Here is a 17,292-nt window from a genome sequence, read left to right on the forward strand (position 1 = left end):
AAAAAAAAAAAAAAAAACAGAGTACATGAAAAGGAGACTACCAGTAGGCATCTCAAAACAATACAGCTCTAAACCAGGAACTCAAAAAGAAAATGGCAAAATTAAGCAGCTATAAAAAGTACATAACCATCCTCACAACAGAGGATATTCGACTTAAACTTGAAAAGAGGCTTAGATCAGACCATTTTAGTTGCTCAATGCTCAAGAAGAGATGAGAAGTCTTTTGAGTGGTGTTCGAAGGGTATTTTAAAAACTAAAGCCATTTAAGGGATCATAAAGCCATTATCCAAAAAAAATGGGCTTCACATATTATTCTGAGCCGGGCCTAACTTTTCTGTTTTTAGGCTATATATATATCTGTTTTTAGGCTATATATATATATATATCCTTGAACAATTCATGATACAGTCCACTATCTCAAACTTGTTATATTTTGTTTACTGTGGAGTATTGGGTTTCTGATTTAGAGCTGTATTAAAAATATTTATATCTTGTTATTTTTAAACAAAATTTGTATTTAGATCTGGTAACACTGTAACACTCTTCTTAGCAGCTAATTAAGCTGTATCAACGTTTGGTCTAGATCAATAATTAAACATGATCTTTTTAGATCACACATATCAATCTAAAAATTATAGGTGAATGTGATATGGTGAGAAACATAGTCTAGCTATTTAACAATGGGTTGCAAAGACCTTTAGGCCCATTTTGAGTCTTGAATGTGTAGAAACAAGAATAAACTACAAATCGTGGTTAAAAAGTGATAATAAAATATAATGCGTTATGTGTTATTAACCATTTTTTTTTTTGGCCAACTGTTATTTACTAATTATAAACCAGTATTCCCTGCTTTTGTTAAGAAAGTTTAAATGGTTATTCATGTTTTGTTTTACAAATTTATTTGTTAAATTCACATCGGTAGAGAGTTAAAAAAAAGTAAAGAAAAGATGTTGGAGGGATTGATATATATATCAATAAGTTTATTGATAATAAGCTTCTTCCTTCTGATTTAAGTCTAAGCGACTGCAATTACCTTACCAAACATGTTGCTTCGATTGTAATGTTTCCAGTCCACAATAAATGTTATATTATTGCACGCAAATATACATTTACACATATAGTGAGAGAAACGAAATTTAATGAGAAGAATAACATTTTCCGAATAATGATTATCTCGTGAATACATTGACAATAAAAGACTAATATGTATAGACTAGTTATTATATAGTCAACGCAAATTGCATCCAAAGTGAAATATATATGATCAAAAGGAATAATTTCATAACATGCATAATAGAGTATATGATATAAATATTTTCGAATTTTAACATAAAAAATAAAAATATAGGTTTGGTTTGATTATTAGTGTCGCGATCGTTATGAATTTGTTTTTGCATGTAAACTACACTTATTTTTTTAGTGACGTGTAATCTAAGTTAGGGGGCTGCAGAGAAACAGTATTCGATAAATCTTAGTTTTATCTTCCTTTTATTTTTATCCCTTGGAAATAAACATATTTAGAAAGAAATATTAGTATAAATATCAGTTAGTTTATAAATTACGTTTCTATGTTATAACACCAAATATTTTAGAAATTGTACAAAATTGTACAAAATCTAAGTCAACCATATTCAATAATTATAATTTATATATGTGTGAACATAAAAAAAAAAAAAAAAAAAAGTATGAGCGTTAGTTGGCCAAAAACACTGTAAGCGTTAAAATGGGTCCATTCTTATAATTTTTATTTAATGTTGTGTATGTAAATCCATTTCTGTCTACATGTATATAAATATACACGTAGCCTTTTTACGACCAGATGGGTAAATGTGTGAATTGAGTTGGTTACAGTATTAAATGTTTCATTTACTATAGTCTATTTAGGTGATTAAAAAGTGCAACCAATCAGTAGGTGCATTTTTAAATAAACTAATAAATACACAATATTTTAACAGAAGCCTGAACTAATTAACCATTTTGTGTGATTGGTACAACCACTTTGATATCCAACATAAAGCTCAGTTCCTATCCATATTGCTGTGACGGTGGATTTTGTTTCCGCCGTTACACAATTACAACGTTCAAAGTTTTGTAGTCGTGGGGATATATGAGATTGTTTGTTCACTCATCACTATAAACGTTTGAACTAGCATAGGTATTCGACTCTTTCACGTGATTTTCGAGTCCGGATTTTAGTTTAGGATTGTTATTTTCCCTAGGATGTCATTTGTATAATCTTGGGGCTATTATTACTTCGTATAAACAAACTCTGATATATGAATGAGAGCATTAAAAAACAAAAAGAACTGGGTGTATTTCAGTACTTCTATGCTTCCTTTAGTTGCGTCCTCGTTGTCTTACCAAGTGGGCAATACTTAAACATAAAGATAGAAAATGTCCAACTTCTATCGTCTTTAGGCGTCGTCCGTGCTCATAACTACTTTTCTAAGTCTTAAGTGTTAACCACTTGTCTACTTGACTTGGTGTCATGATAATTGACCACTGATAGAAGTATAACTAGGACAAAGTAAAAATATGGTTTAATGAAATTAAACCGCTTAAATAATTGTATACTCATTCCCTTCCACTATTTAAAATTTTGTAGACATATATACACACATTAATAAGTCAAATACTATTAGTAACATTTAAAGTCAAATTTTATTCTTGAAAACGACGACATTATAATTAAACTAAGGAGGTACTATTACACGAACACAATTAATGTGTACAAAGATTTAGCCAACCATTCAACCAAAATATGTATGCAAAAGTTCATGCATGTAGTATCAATGTGTGTATAGGCACTATGACACATTCTGATAACAACCAACACTTTCCAATTTACATAGGCAAAAACCAACTAATGAATAGTGGATTTTAATTAATTATAAATATATCTTTTGTGTGTAAATTGAATGTGCTGCACTCCTTCTCCCCCACACCGAGTGGGCAGTGCCCTTGTAAGCTTTTTAGTTTTTAGATACCTTTTGCGTTTCTTTTCAAGCCCCACACTAATTATTTATAAATATATAAATGTATATGGTTCCATTTACATGTTAGTATGTTACCATGTCATTCTCATCAATTTCAAATTCGATTTTTAAGATACTAGGTGGAAAAAAACCTATATTTTATTACTTGTTTGGGATGAAGTACGATGTATGTTTTGGCTGCTCAATTACTAATCGAAATAAAAAGGATCAACCCCAATATCATATGTAAATGTTTTATGTAGGGAAAATTAAGAAAAAAGGATAAAAAAAGTTAAGAAAACATAGGTTAATTCTTTTAAAAATTAATTAAAATTTTGGTTTTGTTTATCTTTTACCTTTTAGGGTCTTTTTGAGTTTATCATAAAATTTTGGTATAAATTATGGCTTATTGCGTACGTATGGTGATCAATATACTCATCATTAATTTGTCAAGTTTCATTTTTCATTATGACAAGTTTAACTTTGGTACAATCAGAAGTGAGTTATGAAAGAAAGGTGAACGATAAATAAAAGTGCTAGCTAAGCTAACTTGTCATTATTAACCACAAAATGATAAGCGAAATCCTTTTTTTTTTTTGGACAACCATGATAAGCGAAATCCAAAAACAACAATTAGCTTATCAAGAAGACAGACACACACAATTATTTAGTATATAAAAAAGCACATGTACGTCCTTCACGAGATCTAAAACACCCCAACTTACCAAAAACACACACAAAAGTAATTATTACGGAGCCAACGAGGACATTATTGTCATTCCAGATCATCCAACTGGTACGGTTACTATGAAAAACTTGACCAGCGATGAACCCGAGACCATTGCGCCGAGCTCTATTCTGCTCCATTGCCATCATCACCATGTGACCCTTCTCTCTCTCTCTCTCTCTCTCTGTACTCTGAAAAATTCAGTTTTTTTTTTTTTTAATTCTTTTTTTGTTCTTAATGATTTGTTATGACTCTGTTGGATTCAAACCAAACCCACACGAGAGAATGATGAGAAAGTAAGTAGATCAACGATTTTGTTCCAAATGTTTTGATGAAACTAAAAAAAGATCCATTCAAATCAACGACTCTTTCTCTACATTTCTCCCAAATCTCTCTAAAGCAATGTCGCATGACATAACGAGACCGAACAACAAGACGAAGAAGAAGACAGGTTTCATCGTGAAAATGCAGCTTAACAACAACAACAACAGAGGAGGAAATAAAAGAAACATCTTTGTCTTCTTCTTCTTCTTCAGAAATTATTACACATGGATCCTCTGGTTTCTCCTCTCTTTCTATCTCTTCACATCTTACTTCTCCGGAGAAGACCAATCCTCATCTCCCTCAACAATACGTCTCTTGTCTAACCATAAAACGTCGTCGTCTCTCCCTTCTCGTGCTCTCATCGAATCTTCCGCCATTACCACCACCTCCATTGGTATAAAAATCGATCCTTTACCTCTTCTCTGTTTTGATTCCACTCAAAAATTGATTTTTTTTTTTTTTCCTTTTCTGATTAAAGATATGTTCAGCGGGATGAAGATATATGTATACAATTTACCGGCCAGTTATAACGACGATTGGGTTAAGTCATCAGAACGATGCGCCACTCATCTTTTCGCAGCAGAGGTAGCGATTCACCGAGCGCTTCTCTCATCCGTCGTCCGTACGTTAGACCCGGAAGAAGCTGATTACTTCTTCGTCCCTGTCTACGTTTCTTGCAATTTCTCAACATCCAACGGCTTCCCTTCTTTAAGCCACGCTCGATCTCTCATCAGCTCAGCCGTTGATCTCATCTCTGTTCGTTACCCGTTTTGGAACCGGACTCAAGGCTCTGATCATGTCTTTGTTGCTTCTCATGACTTTGGTGCTTGCTTCCACGCTATGGTAAGTTCTCAAACTTTGAAGTTATGCTTTCACTAGAAGAGGAGATTGGTTTTTGATAATTTTGTTGTTGTTGTTGTTTTTTTATGAAGGAGGACATGGCGATTGAGGAAGGGATACCAGAGTTTATGAAGAAGTCAATAATATTACAAACGTTTGGAGTTAATTATAAGCATCCATGTCAAGAAGTGGAGCATGTTGTAATCCCGCCTTATATTCCGCCGGAGAGTGTTGAGAGAGCTTTAGAAAGAGCTCCGGCGAACGGACGGCGAGACATTTGGGCGTTTTTCCGGGGGAAGATGGAAGTCAACCCTAAGAATATTAGCGGACGCTTTTACAGCAAGTGCGTTTGCGTTTTTTTTTTTTCTCTCGTTGACTTTGACTTTTTGTGTTTTTGTTAATTTACTGATAATGTCATTTACAGGGGAGTGAGAACGGCGATTCTAAAGAAATACGGAGGAAGAAGACGGTTTCATCTAAACCGGCACCGGTTTGTTGGGTACCGGTCAGAAATCGTGAGGTCGGTGTTTTGTCTCTGTCCTCTAGGGTGGGCACCATGGAGTCCGAGGCTAGTGGAATCCGCGGTGTTAGGGTGCGTTCCCGTTGTGATAGCTGACGGGATCAAGCTACCGTTCTCGGATACGGTACAGTGGCCGGAGATATCACTCACGGTGGCGGAGAAAGACGTGAAGAATCTACGGAAGATTTTGGAACACGTGGCGATGACTAATTTGTCTGCCATACAGCGGAACCTACACGAGCCGGAGATCAAACGGGCCCTATTGTACAACGTCCCGATGAAGGAAGGAGACGCCACGTGGCGTGTCCTCGAGGCGTTGCGGAGAAAGCTTGGTGATCGGTCGTACAGAAGGTCAAGGGTATTGAGCCAATGAGATGTAGACACGTAAGATTCTTTGTCTGAATGGGAATTGGATGCTAGGCTGGATTGTTTTCGGACTGTTTCGGAATCGGTAAACCGGGAATGTCTCGTGTGGGTGTCCACAACGTGAGGTGGGGTTTATAGCTCGGACACGTGAGATGTTTGCTGAGCTGGCTGGCCGAGCACTGAGTGGATTAGAACGTGGAAGTGTAAAGTATTGCTGACGTGTAATTCTTTTGATGAGTAGGCATATATTAATTCTTTTCTGAATATAAATCGAGATCCAAATTCATTAGTTTTATATCAAAATCTCCACTAACATTACAGTTCATTGTTTACAATTGGTTTAGTTCCTTAAGATCGAAACTCAACATATAATAAAACACTCGGATCGGATCTGGACTTTAGTTGACCATAGTTAAGAAAAATTGCTAATAGAATTAATATAGTGGTATATATAATTGGAAAAAAGTGATGAATAAAAATAAAAAATAAAAAGGATGGTGTTTATGTATAGGGAAAGATGAAAGACAGAGCAATGTGAGCAAGAGACAGCTAGTGTGTCAGAAGAAGATGCATATATCAATAAATGTGATAATATTATTGTACTGTATATAGTATTTTTTGTTTATATATTTACACATATTATTGCAGGCCCACCTTACTTTTCTTATCTTATGTCTTGTAAACATCACAAAAACAGTACACATATCAAATATTATTGTATCACAAAATCACAACTATCTATATGTTTTTTTTTCTTCCTTCATCTATCTTATACTTATATTGATCTACAGTCCCTAATGGATACAAAAACATTGCATCTTCTCAATAACATATATATAGGATGCACTTGACGCCGCATGAGAATTATTTTCTTAAACAGTTTTAATAATAGTGATGTGACCCGCAATTAGGAAAAACTATCAAAGATGTATCGTACAAGTTGTTTTGTTCTAACATCACAACAAAGACAATGACCAATTAATCATGATGATATCGTTTAGGACGAAAGTGACATAGTACCTCATCTATAATGTAATAATGGTATGGTCATTACCTTATTGGTCAAGTACTCTCCCCCTGTATCGAAGAGATTGATTAGAAATTTATAGAGGTAGAGGGGGGGTCAGGATCCTGGACCTATCTCTAAGTTAACAAACAAAATTCATATAAAAAGAGGCCCTATTGTTTATTTTCTTTATCATATAGGCTCTATAGTATGTTGGGCCGACTCCGACCATACTCTCTACACATTTATCCTAGGTTCTTTTTTTTTTACTTGCTAGNTATAAATCGAGATCCAAATTCATTAGTTTTATATCAAAATCTCCACTAACATTACAGTTCATTGTTTACAATTGGTTTAGTTCCTTAAGATCGAAACTCAACATATAATAAAACACTCGGATCGGATCTGGACTTTAGTTGACCATAGTTAAGAAAAATTGCTAATAGAATTAATATAGTGGTATATATAATTGGAAAAAAGTGATGAATAAAAATAAAAAATAAAAAGGATGGTGTTTATGTATAGGGAAAGATGAAAGACAGAGCAATGTGAGCAAGAGACAGCTAGTGTGTCAGAAGAAGATGCATATATCAATAAATGTGATAATATTATTGTACTGTATATAGTATTTTTTGTTTATATATTTACACATATTATTGCAGGCCCACCTTACTTTTCTTATCTTATGTCTTGTAAACATCACAAAAACAGTACACATATCAAATATTATTGTATCACAAAATCACAACTATCTATATGTTTTTTTTTCTTCCTTCATCTATCTTATACTTATATTGATCTACAGTCCCTAATGGATACAAAAACATTGCATCTTCTCAATAACATATATATAGGATGCACTTGACGCCGCATGAGAATTATTTTCTTAAACAGTTTTAATAATAGTGATGTGACCCGCAATTAGGAAAAACTATCAAAGATGTATCGTACAAGTTGTTTTGTTCTAACATCACAACAAAGACAATGACCAATTAATCATGATGATATCGTTTAGGACGAAAGTGACATAGTACCTCATCTATAATGTAATAATGGTATGGTCATTACCTTATTGGTCAAGTACTCTCCCCCTGTATCGAAGAGATTGATTAGAAATTTATAGAGGTAGAGGGGGGGTCAGGATCCTGGACCTATCTCTAAGTTAACAAACAAAATTCATATAAAAAGAGGCCCTATTGTTTATTTTCTTTATCATATAGGCTCTATAGTATGTTGGGCCGACTCCGACCATACTCTCTACACATTTATCCTAGGTTCTTTTTTTTTTACTTGCTAGATATATATGCACATGTTATGAATATAGAGTTTAGGGTAAAGTTTTGTTGTTCTTATTCATAGTAATCGAAGTTTACATGTTTATATATAGTACAATACAAGGCCAAAGCTAAGACCGACGTAAGACTAGGGTATCGCCGAGAAGGCCATCGGCCGATGGGCCGATGGGCCGATGGGCCGATGGGCCGATGGGCCGATAGTACATGGGCTGTAAGGCCAAGGACATAAGGACAGTATATGGGCCGGTCCGTACGTAGTCCACTAAGTGTTTTACAACACTCCCCCTTGGACGAGACGACCGTGCCTATGTTGGATGGGATCGCTGCAATGTGCTTAGGGGATGCTGCCTCATTAAAACCTTACCAGGAAAACCCAATGGGACAAAACCTTGGTGAAGGAAAAAGAGTACAGCACACATTGCTCCCCCTGTTCCAAACATCACTCTAAGTCCCTAAGCCTCTGCATTCCAATCTGATGCGCGAGCTTCCTGAACGTTGTAGTCGGTAGCGATTTGGTGAAGAGGTCAGCGGAGTTGTCACATGACTGTATTTGTACCACTTGAACTTCTCCGGCCTTTTGTAGTTCATGTGTGAAGAAGAATTTTGGCAGTATGTGCTTCGTCCGATCTCCCTTGATGTAACCTTCCTTGAGTTGTGCAATGCAAGCCGTATTGTCTTCAAAGATTACGGTTGCTTCCTTGCTGTCCTCCAATCCGCTATCGGTCCGAATGTGTTGTGTCATGGACCGCAACCAAACACACTCACGGCTGGCTTCATGTATGGCTAGAATCTCCGCGTGATTTGACGATGTGGCCACAAGAGTCTGTTTCATGGAACGCCAAGAGATTTCCGTACCACCGTGCGTAAACACATAACCTGTTTGTGACTTACCATTGTGTGGATCGGATAGATAACCTGCATCAGCAAAACCAACTAAACCATCTTTGTTATGGTTAGTATAAAATAAACCAAAATCAACCGTCCCTTGCAGGTAACGAAGGACGTGTTTAACACCGTTCCAGTGCCTTATAGTCGGACAAGAACTATATCTCGCTAGGAGGTTCACGGCAAAGCATATGTCTGGTCTAGTGTGGCTAGCCAAGAACATTAACGCTCCTATAGCACTGAGGTAAGGCATTTCAGGTCCAAGAACTTCTTCATTGGCCTTCTTTGGACCAAATGGATCTTTATCCAAGTCTAAGCTTCTAACAACCATTGGGCTAGTCAATGGGTGAGCTTGGTCCATTTTAAACCTCTTGAGTACTTTTTCAGTATATGCCTTTTGATGCACAAGGATTCCATTATTACTGTACTCAAGTTGCAACCCCAAACAGAATCTTGTCTTGCCTAGGTCTTTCATCTCAAATTCCTTCTTGAGGTATTCTACTGTTTGGGCGATTTCCCCAGAGGTACCAAGGATGTTTAAATCATCCACATAAACTGCTATTATCACAAATCCTTTGTTTGCAAACTTCTTTATAAATATACATGGACTGATTGGGTCGTTCTTGTAGCCTTTCTTTGCCAAATAATCACTTAAGCGATTATACCACATTCGACCACTCTGTTTCAGTCCATAAAGCGATTTGTCTAGCCTTATGCAGTACTGTTCTCGAGAACCATTCTTTGCTTTAAGTTCAATACCCTCTGGTAATCTCATATAGATTTCATTATCCAGTGGACCGTATAAGTACGCAGTTACAACATCCATTAACCGCAAATCAAGTTTTTCTTTGATGGCCAAACTTATTAGGTACCGAAATGTTGTTGCATCCATCACAGGGGAGTATGTCTCCTCATAATCTATGCCAGGTCTTTGAGAGAATCCTTGTGCTACAAGCCGTGCTTTGTATCTCACGATTTCATTCTTCTCATTTCTTTTCCTTACAAAGACCCACTTATGTCCAACTGGTTTAATTTCAGGTGTTATCCTTAAGATCGGACCAAACACACTTCTCTTCTTTAAAGAGTTTAACTCCACATCAATAGCTTCTTTCCATTTAAGCCAATCTTTGCTTTGAGTGCACTCTAATATGGATGTGGGTTCTAGATCCTCATTTATGTCAAGTGCTACCTTGTATGCAAATATATCATCGATGTCGACATCTTTACGGTTCCATTTAATTCCAGACATTATATAATTGATTGATATTTCATTATTATCAACACCTATAGGACCTTGAAGTTCAGCGTCCTGAACTCCATTGGGCTCCTTAGGATTTGCCGCGGCAATGTCTGCATTTTCTATAATTCCCTGAACCTCGGTCTGTTTTGCACCTTTAGACTTCCGAGGGTTCTTATCTTTGGAACCTAATGGTCTACCTCGTTTCAAACGGGCTTTAGACTCTGTAGCAACTTGATTATTGTGTTCCTTCTGAACATCAATACGTACTGGTGCATTGCAAGCTGGTATGTACGATTTTGTTACTCTATTTGGGTCAGCAAAGGAATCTGGCAATTGATTAGCTAGCTTTTGCAAATGTATAATCTTTTGAACCTCTGCATCACATGCTAGAGTTCGAGGATCTTGCCAATTTAAGGATGTTTGATTCCAAGTAAGTTCTTTGACCAGCTTGCTAGTCTCACCACCCATTTCAGGGAATTCGGACTCAACGAATTGACAGTCCGCGTACCTGGCCTTAAATAAATCTCCTGTGGTTGGCTCAAGGTACTTTATGATGGTGGGAGACTCATATCCAACGTATATTCCCATCCTCCTTTGAGGTCCCATCTTAGTCCTCTGTGGTGGAGCAATCGGTACATAAACGGCACAACCGAATATCTTTAGATGGGACAAGTTTGGCTCATGACCCGTTAATAGTTGGGATGGTGAATATTTGTGTTCACTAGATGGCCTGATGCGTATGAGTTCTGCTGCATGCAATACTGCGTGTCCCCAAGCCGACACAGGAAGCTTCGATCTCATTAACAATGGTCGAGCTATTAATTGTATTCGTTTAATGAAGGATTCAGCTAATCCGTTTTGTGTATGGACATGTGCCACGGGATGTTCCACACTCACCCCCATGGACATACAGAAATCATTAAACGCTTGGGATGTGAATTCACCAGCATTATCTAGACGTATAGTCTTAAGTGGAAAATCTGGAAAATGTGCTCTTAGCCTTATAATTTGAGCTAACATTCTAGCAAATGCTAGGTTTCTTGTGGATAACAAGCAAACGTGTGACCATCTGGTTGATGCATCTATCATCACCATAAAATATCGAAATGTCCCACAAGATGGGTGTATTGGTCCACATATATCACCTTGTATCCTTTCCAGAAAATTTAAAGTCTCTTTATGGACTTTGGCTGGTGAAGGCCGTATTATAAGTTTTCCTTGTGCACATGCTACACACGTGAGATGTTTAGGGATAACTTTCCTTTCTATAAGGTTGTGCCCATTCGAACTCTTAATCAGTTTACGCATCATGTTCGAACCCGGATGGCCTAGCCGGTCATGCCATAGAGTGAACTGTTCGTTGAATATTCTGTGCTTTGCCATGTTAGCTTCTATCATGTTAATCCTAGCATGGTATAGACCAGTGGCTAGTGCAGGTATAGTCTCTAGGACCTTCTTTTGTCCATTTACATTTTCTGTAATGTATAGGAACTCTTTAGTTCCTTCACCCTTGGTTTCAACATGATAACCATTTTGTCTTATATCTTTAAAGCTCAATAAGTTTCTCTTAGAGCTGGGTGAGTATAGGGCATCACTTAGTTCAATGTGTGTGCCATTAGGCAACAAAATGTGAGCCTGGCCGTAGCCATCTATTAAATTTGCTATACCCGCAATTGTACTAACATTGGCATTTTTCATGGTGAGGTTGATAAAATATCTTTTATCTTTTAATATGGTGTGGCTGGATCCACTGTCCACCACTAGCTCACTCATATCCTCAGCCATTTCTATATAAAACAACATTTTGTGTTGTAATGTAATAAGGCAATAAAATAAAATTCTTAAATTTAAACCAAATCAATCATCCAATACATAAAATAAATAAAAGCATAGAATTAAACCAAAAATAAAACCGAAAATTTATTCATCATCTTTGAAACAATCGGAAGTCTCTAGCAGGTCATCATTCTCATGATCGAAGTCTCCTTCATCATCGAGATGCACAAGATTAGCTTCTGGATTTTTCTTCAAGATTTCTTGGTATGCATCAATAAGGTGTTTGGGAGTCCTGCAGTTCTTTGCCCAGTGGTTTGACATACCACATCGGTGACAAACCGATTTTACCTTGGTTTGAGGCTTAAACGGTCCGCGGCCCTTATTACTACGTCCGCGGCCGGCTTGGCCCCCACGACCGCTACGTCCTCTGCCACCACGGCCACGGCCGTAGTGTCTTTCTCTGTGGACGTAGTTGGTCTCTCTAGGCTCTCTAAGCTCGTTAGGCACTGCAGTACTATCCTGTCCCAAATCAACTTTGTGTGCTTCCGGTAATGGGGCTGTACCGGGAGGTCTCATGGCACTATTCATCAGCAACAGTTCGTTATTCTGCTCAGCTAGCAGTAAACACTCATTTAGTTCCCCATAGTCCGCAAACTTCGTTTGTCGGTACTGTTGCTGGAGGACGATATTGTTAGGACTAAAGGTAGACAACGTCTTATCCAATAGTTCCTTTTCCGTCACTACCGTACCGCACAGCCTAAGGACCGAGACAATCCTAAAAAGCTCGGAGTTATACTCATCCACGGATTTGTAATCCTGGATCCTTAGGTGTTTCCAATCGTACTCGGCCTTTGGAAGGAGCACCGTCTTTTGGTGCCCGTAACGGCGTTTAAGCTGTGTCCAAAGGGCGAGAGGATCTTCTATGAATAGGTACTGGTTTTTGAGACTCTCAGCAATGTGGTGATGCATGTGCTGGATACACTTATTCTTTTGCTTGTCCGTGCATGTGGAATTCTCTTCAATGCATTCGAACAAGTCCTTTGACTTCAAGTTGATCTTGGTGTTCATTGCCCATAGCAAGTAGTTATCACCAGAAGCGTTCAGTATTGGATAGTCTAGGCTCTTAAGGCTGGCCATCTGCATAAACAGAAATAGACTTCCGAATGTTAGCATGCGATATTTAAGATCGAACCATGCACTTGATTAATAGGACATGCGGTATTTGAGACCGTACCATGCCTTGGGCCATGCGGTATTTGAGACCGAAACATGCTTGCCACTTTATGGTTTTATGGTTTAAATTCATGCATGCAAAGCAACAAAACAAATATGCTAATGCATGCAACAATTTTAGATAGGATTTCTTTTTTCTCTTAATATTTTCGATAACCACTAAATTAAATTTAGAAGTTTATCTTAATTATATTTTAATTCCAATTTCATTGTTTTAGCTTTATAGAAATTTAACATAACTTTTAATAACAAACAAAATTTAATCCTAGAACACAAGATTAAATTATGCAGCCGATTATACAATCCTAAGCAAATTCGATTNGATGCATGAACAATCCAAATTAAATTTCTAGAACAGCTTAATTAAATTCTATCTTATGATTTAACAAAACAATTTCTAGGTTCTTATGCAACATGACAAATCAAGCAATATCAAACAATCAAAACCGATTTTAAGTTTGATAAAGTTATGGTGCAATTCTCAATCAATCTAACAATCCTAACAACCGATTTTAAGTTTTAGGTTTTGAGGAAATTAAAGCTTTGTTAGATTGTGTACTTAGATGTTTTAGGGTTCATTAGTTTTAAGGTTCAAATTCGATTATAGGGTTTTAAGAGGGTTTCGAATTTTGTTTACCTTAACACCAATAGGTTCTGACCGGTAATGATCTGGGAGCTAAAGACCTCAGATATCTCACGAACCTCGAACCACGAACAGCTTCCAAGAACCACGAACTGCTTCCCACGAACAGATCCTTGTACCGCACGTACTTGGACTCACCCCCGATCCGCGTACCACGAACCTCGATCAAGTTTGTATGTAACTTGATCACGAGCTAAGGATGCTCGTGAATCAACAAAAGAACTTCGAGATAATAGAGGTAGATCTCGGAGGAGAAGAAGAAGAAGAACGGTTTAGGGTTTTGGAAGAGAAGGATGAAAGCGGCGGCTGCCTTAGGGTTTTTAGCTATGAGTCTATCGTGCTGATAACGTGTTATGAATATAGAGTTTAGGGTAAAGCTTTTGTTGTTCTTATTCATAGTAATCGAGGTTTACATGTTTATATATAGTACAATACAAGGCCAAAGCTAAGACCAACGTAAGACTAGGGTATCGCTGAGAAGGCCATCGGCCGATGGGCCGATGGGCCGATAGTACATGGGCTATAAGGCCAAGGACATAAGGACAGTATATGGGCCGGTCCGTACATAGTCCACTAAGTGTTTTACAACAGCACATATATATACTGAAGATAATCTTTGTATAAAATTTGTTTTATTTTAGTTCGGTCTGATTGTTTATGTTCGGTTCGGTCTTAAAAATTCCTAATTCGAACAGGTTGCTTAGTTGAATAGTTTTGGTCTGCCAGACGAATATATTTTCATTCATCTCCTAAAGTTTGAAGAACAAGAGAAAAGGTTCTTTTACCAAAAAAATAAAAAGAGAAAAGGTTAAAAAAAAAAAAAAAACAAAGAAGACGCAACAATGGAGAGAGTGATGAACATCATAAAGCCAAAGCCTGATCCCAAACAACTCTTACGTGATTGGCAACGCAAATTACGACAGGAGTGTCGTAACATCGAACGCCAAATCCGAGGTTTTTATTCAAATCCCCCTTTCTTTTAAGTAAATTAGGGTTTTTTTTTTTGAAATTGGATGAATCTTGTTGAATTAGATACTGCTTTTAGATTCGATTAGATGAATCGGATTGTGATCGGATGATATTGTTGATTGTAAAGTTGTCGATTTTGATCATCTGGGTTGGGGTTTGAATCTATTTTCAGATATACAGAAAGAGGAGAGGAATGTACAGAAAGCTATTAAAGAAGCTGCAAAGCGTAATGATATGGTCTCAGCTAAGGTATATAACCCAATTTGGAATAAAGTCTCTGCCTTTGTAAAGCTTGTTTTGTTTGTGGAATCTTTTGGCTCTCTTTCTTCTGATTTGAGTATGTGTGGTTGTTTTTGTAGGCACTTGCTAAGGAAATTGTTGGTTCTAGAAGAACAGTGAACCGGCTATATGAAAATAAGGCGCAGATGAATTCAATATCAATGCACCTTGGAGAGAGTGTTGGTATGTTAAAGATGAAGATGAAGCTTTTATATTCATTACTAGGTTTTGTTATGTGAGATTCTTAAGCTTCTTCATTCTGTTATTGGAAATTTGCAGCGATTGCTCGAACAGTTGGGCATTTGTCCAAGAGTGCAGAGGTTATGAAGCTTGTTAATAATCTCATGAAAGCTCCACAAATGGCTGCAACGATGCAGGAGTTCAGCAAAGAGATGACTAAGGTACGCCTTTTAAGTATCATTCTACTTTCTCTGTTTGCAGATTTGGAGCTGAGTTCACAGTTAGTAACCCTGAGTGTATATATATCCTTTTGCTACTTTGGTGTGTGCAGGCAGGAGTTATTGAAGAGTTTGTGAATGAGGCCATTGACAATGCTCTAGATTCAGAGGATATGGAAGAAGAGATCGATGAAGAGGTTGACAAAGTATTGACAGCAATTGCTGGAGAAACCGCTGCAGAACTCCCAGAAGCTGTTAGGAAGGAAAGGATAAAGGTACCTGCACAGAAGGCGAGCACTTCTCGCGAGGTAACCCTCCCATCCAACATTAATTATTACAAGAAGATGAAAAAAAGTTTAACTCCTGGAAAGATTAGGTTCTGAAAGAAGAGTTCTGTTTTTCTCCTTGCAGGAAGAGGCAATTGCAGAGGGTGTTGATGATGAGGAAGAATTGGAGGAGATTCGAGCTAGGCTCGCTAAAGTTAGATCCTAACTGATTCCAATGACTCGTTTTTAAATGCAATTCTTGATTGATCCGAACAACTTTTGAAAGTTACTAATCAAGAAATAAAAACCAACTAATGATACTAATCATAAAATTTTATTATAAAAAGATCATGACATTTGTCAAGTATATAAAGCCCACTAAATTAATCGAGGATGGAGATATTGATGGATGTTTAAAAATTGATTCTATAGTTAATAGTATTATAAGTTTCGAAGATTAATCGATGGTTGATGTTTCTGGTCAAAATCTAGAGTTTTCCCTTCTGGATAATGTCAATGATTCCGGTACTGAAACAAAAGCTACTTGATCGAGTAATTAAGAAGCGATTTTGAAATTTGAGAAGTAAGAACTGTAAACCGTTTTAAAATTGGTTTCAAACCGGATTTATGTGGTTTTTATTGGATTTGGTTCGTAAACCGTTTAAACCCAAGTATAGAGATAAATATATGAGAACTTTTGATTGGGTAGAAATAAATTGAGAACTTACGATTCGACAAGATTTGAGACGAGGTCATAGTTCTAGGTAATTTTGGTACAATGCGATACTTCTGAGGAGTAAACAGGTCATCGATCCTTTAACGTGATTATGACATATATCATGTTTTTGATTGTTTATAAAGTTTTTATTTTGAATTATTTATAATTTTCAAATTTTTAATTTTATTATGTTATATTAACTTTATTTCAATTTCTCAATTAAAAACTTTCACCAGTTGTTCATCCAAAATATCTTTGGAGTAAAAAAAATTATGGTTAAAAAAATTATGTCACAAAACAATTTTAGTAATTATAAGAACTATAATTATGCCAAAATGAAAGTAAAGCAACATAAAATTTGTTTAATTTGTTTAAAAGACATTTTAGGTGGTGATAAAGAGCATAATTTAACAAGAAAATAATTTTGGGTGTAAGAGCATATTTTTAAAGGTAAAACATACAGTAAAATTGTACATAGTTTTTAATTATATGTTGTTTTGATGAATTATTTGCATGTGAAATATTTTGTAATAAGTTGTGAAATATTTTTGAAATTTGACAATAATAATATTTGTAATGATGAATATTTGACAAAAGTTTTGGTGGGTATAAATTAGCTTTAAATTATTGTAATAATTGTTATAATATATTTAAAATATAAAAATATAAATAAGTGTATGAAAGTAAATACAAATATGATTTTTTCCTCTAACTAAAATTATTAAAATATTTACTTCAACAAATATTTTTTGTTTCTATTTTTAAAAATTTGTTTAGGATTTAGGATTTCTTTGCTTCAAAATTTTTAAAAACCGCACATCGTGCGGCCTTA

The 17,292-nt window shown here is 36.3% G+C and overlaps 2 protein-coding genes across 4 annotated transcripts; both read left to right on the top strand.

The window, feature by feature from the left end:
- On the top strand, window positions 3,666–6,045 carry LOC104736312 (probable glucuronoxylan glucuronosyltransferase F8H). Of its 3 annotated transcripts, none has more exons than XM_019234389.1 (4): window positions 3,666–3,998; window positions 4,103–4,869; window positions 4,959–5,209; window positions 5,291–6,045. In XM_019234389.1, the coding sequence occupies exons 2-4, from the start codon at window positions 4,105–4,107 to the stop codon at window positions 5,757–5,759; spliced, it is 1,485 nt and encodes a 494-aa protein (XP_019089934.1). In that variant the 5' UTR covers window positions 3,666–3,998; window positions 4,103–4,104; the 3' UTR covers window positions 5,760–6,045. The 3 variants fall into 3 exon arrangements, with proteins under 3 accessions (XP_019089934.1, XP_019089933.1, XP_010454575.1); XM_010456273.2 differs by having other exon boundaries at window positions 3,668–4,420; window positions 4,505–4,869; XM_019234388.1 differs by having other exon boundaries at window positions 3,666–4,869.
- On the top strand, window positions 14,673–16,079 carry LOC104736313 (vacuolar protein sorting-associated protein 24 homolog 1). The gene is made up of 6 exons (XM_010456276.2): window positions 14,673–14,784; window positions 14,972–15,048; window positions 15,159–15,261; window positions 15,358–15,479; window positions 15,590–15,784; window positions 15,888–16,079. Exons 1-6 carry the CDS (start codon window positions 14,673–14,675, stop codon window positions 15,966–15,968), a joined length of 690 nt encoding a protein of 229 aa, XP_010454578.1. The 3' UTR covers window positions 15,969–16,079.

Source organism: Camelina sativa, chromosome 13, assembly GCF_000633955.1.
Source record: "Camelina sativa cultivar DH55 chromosome 13, Cs, whole genome shotgun sequence".
In the NCBI taxonomy this organism is placed as follows: domain Eukaryota; kingdom Viridiplantae; phylum Streptophyta; class Magnoliopsida; order Brassicales; family Brassicaceae; genus Camelina; species Camelina sativa.

What these genes read in the sequence shown, in the direction of transcription:
- LOC104736312 (XM_019234388.1), top strand. Translation starts at nt 4,105, where the DNA reads ATGTCGCATGACATAACGAGACCGAACAACAAGACGAAGAAGAAGACA. An exon ending in GTGCTTGCTTCCACGCTATG is followed by an intron (nt 4,870 to 4,958) that starts GTAAGTTCTCAA and finishes TTTTTTATGAAG; the next exon opens with GAGGACATGGCGATTGAGGA. An exon ending in AGCGGACGCTTTTACAGCAA is followed by an intron (nt 5,210 to 5,290) that starts GTGCGTTTGCGT and finishes TGTCATTTACAG; the next exon opens with GGGAGTGAGAACGGCGATTC.
- LOC104736313 (XM_010456276.2), top strand. Translation starts at nt 14,673, where the DNA reads ATGGAGAGAGTGATGAACATCATAAAGCCAAAGCCTGATCCCAAACAA. An exon ending in CATCGAACGCCAAATCCGAG is followed by an intron (nt 14,785 to 14,971) that starts GTTTTTATTCAA and finishes ATCTATTTTCAG; the next exon opens with ATATACAGAAAGAGGAGAGG. An exon ending in TCAGCAAAGAGATGACTAAG is followed by an intron (nt 15,480 to 15,589) that starts GTACGCCTTTTA and finishes TGGTGTGTGCAG; the next exon opens with GCAGGAGTTATTGAAGAGTT.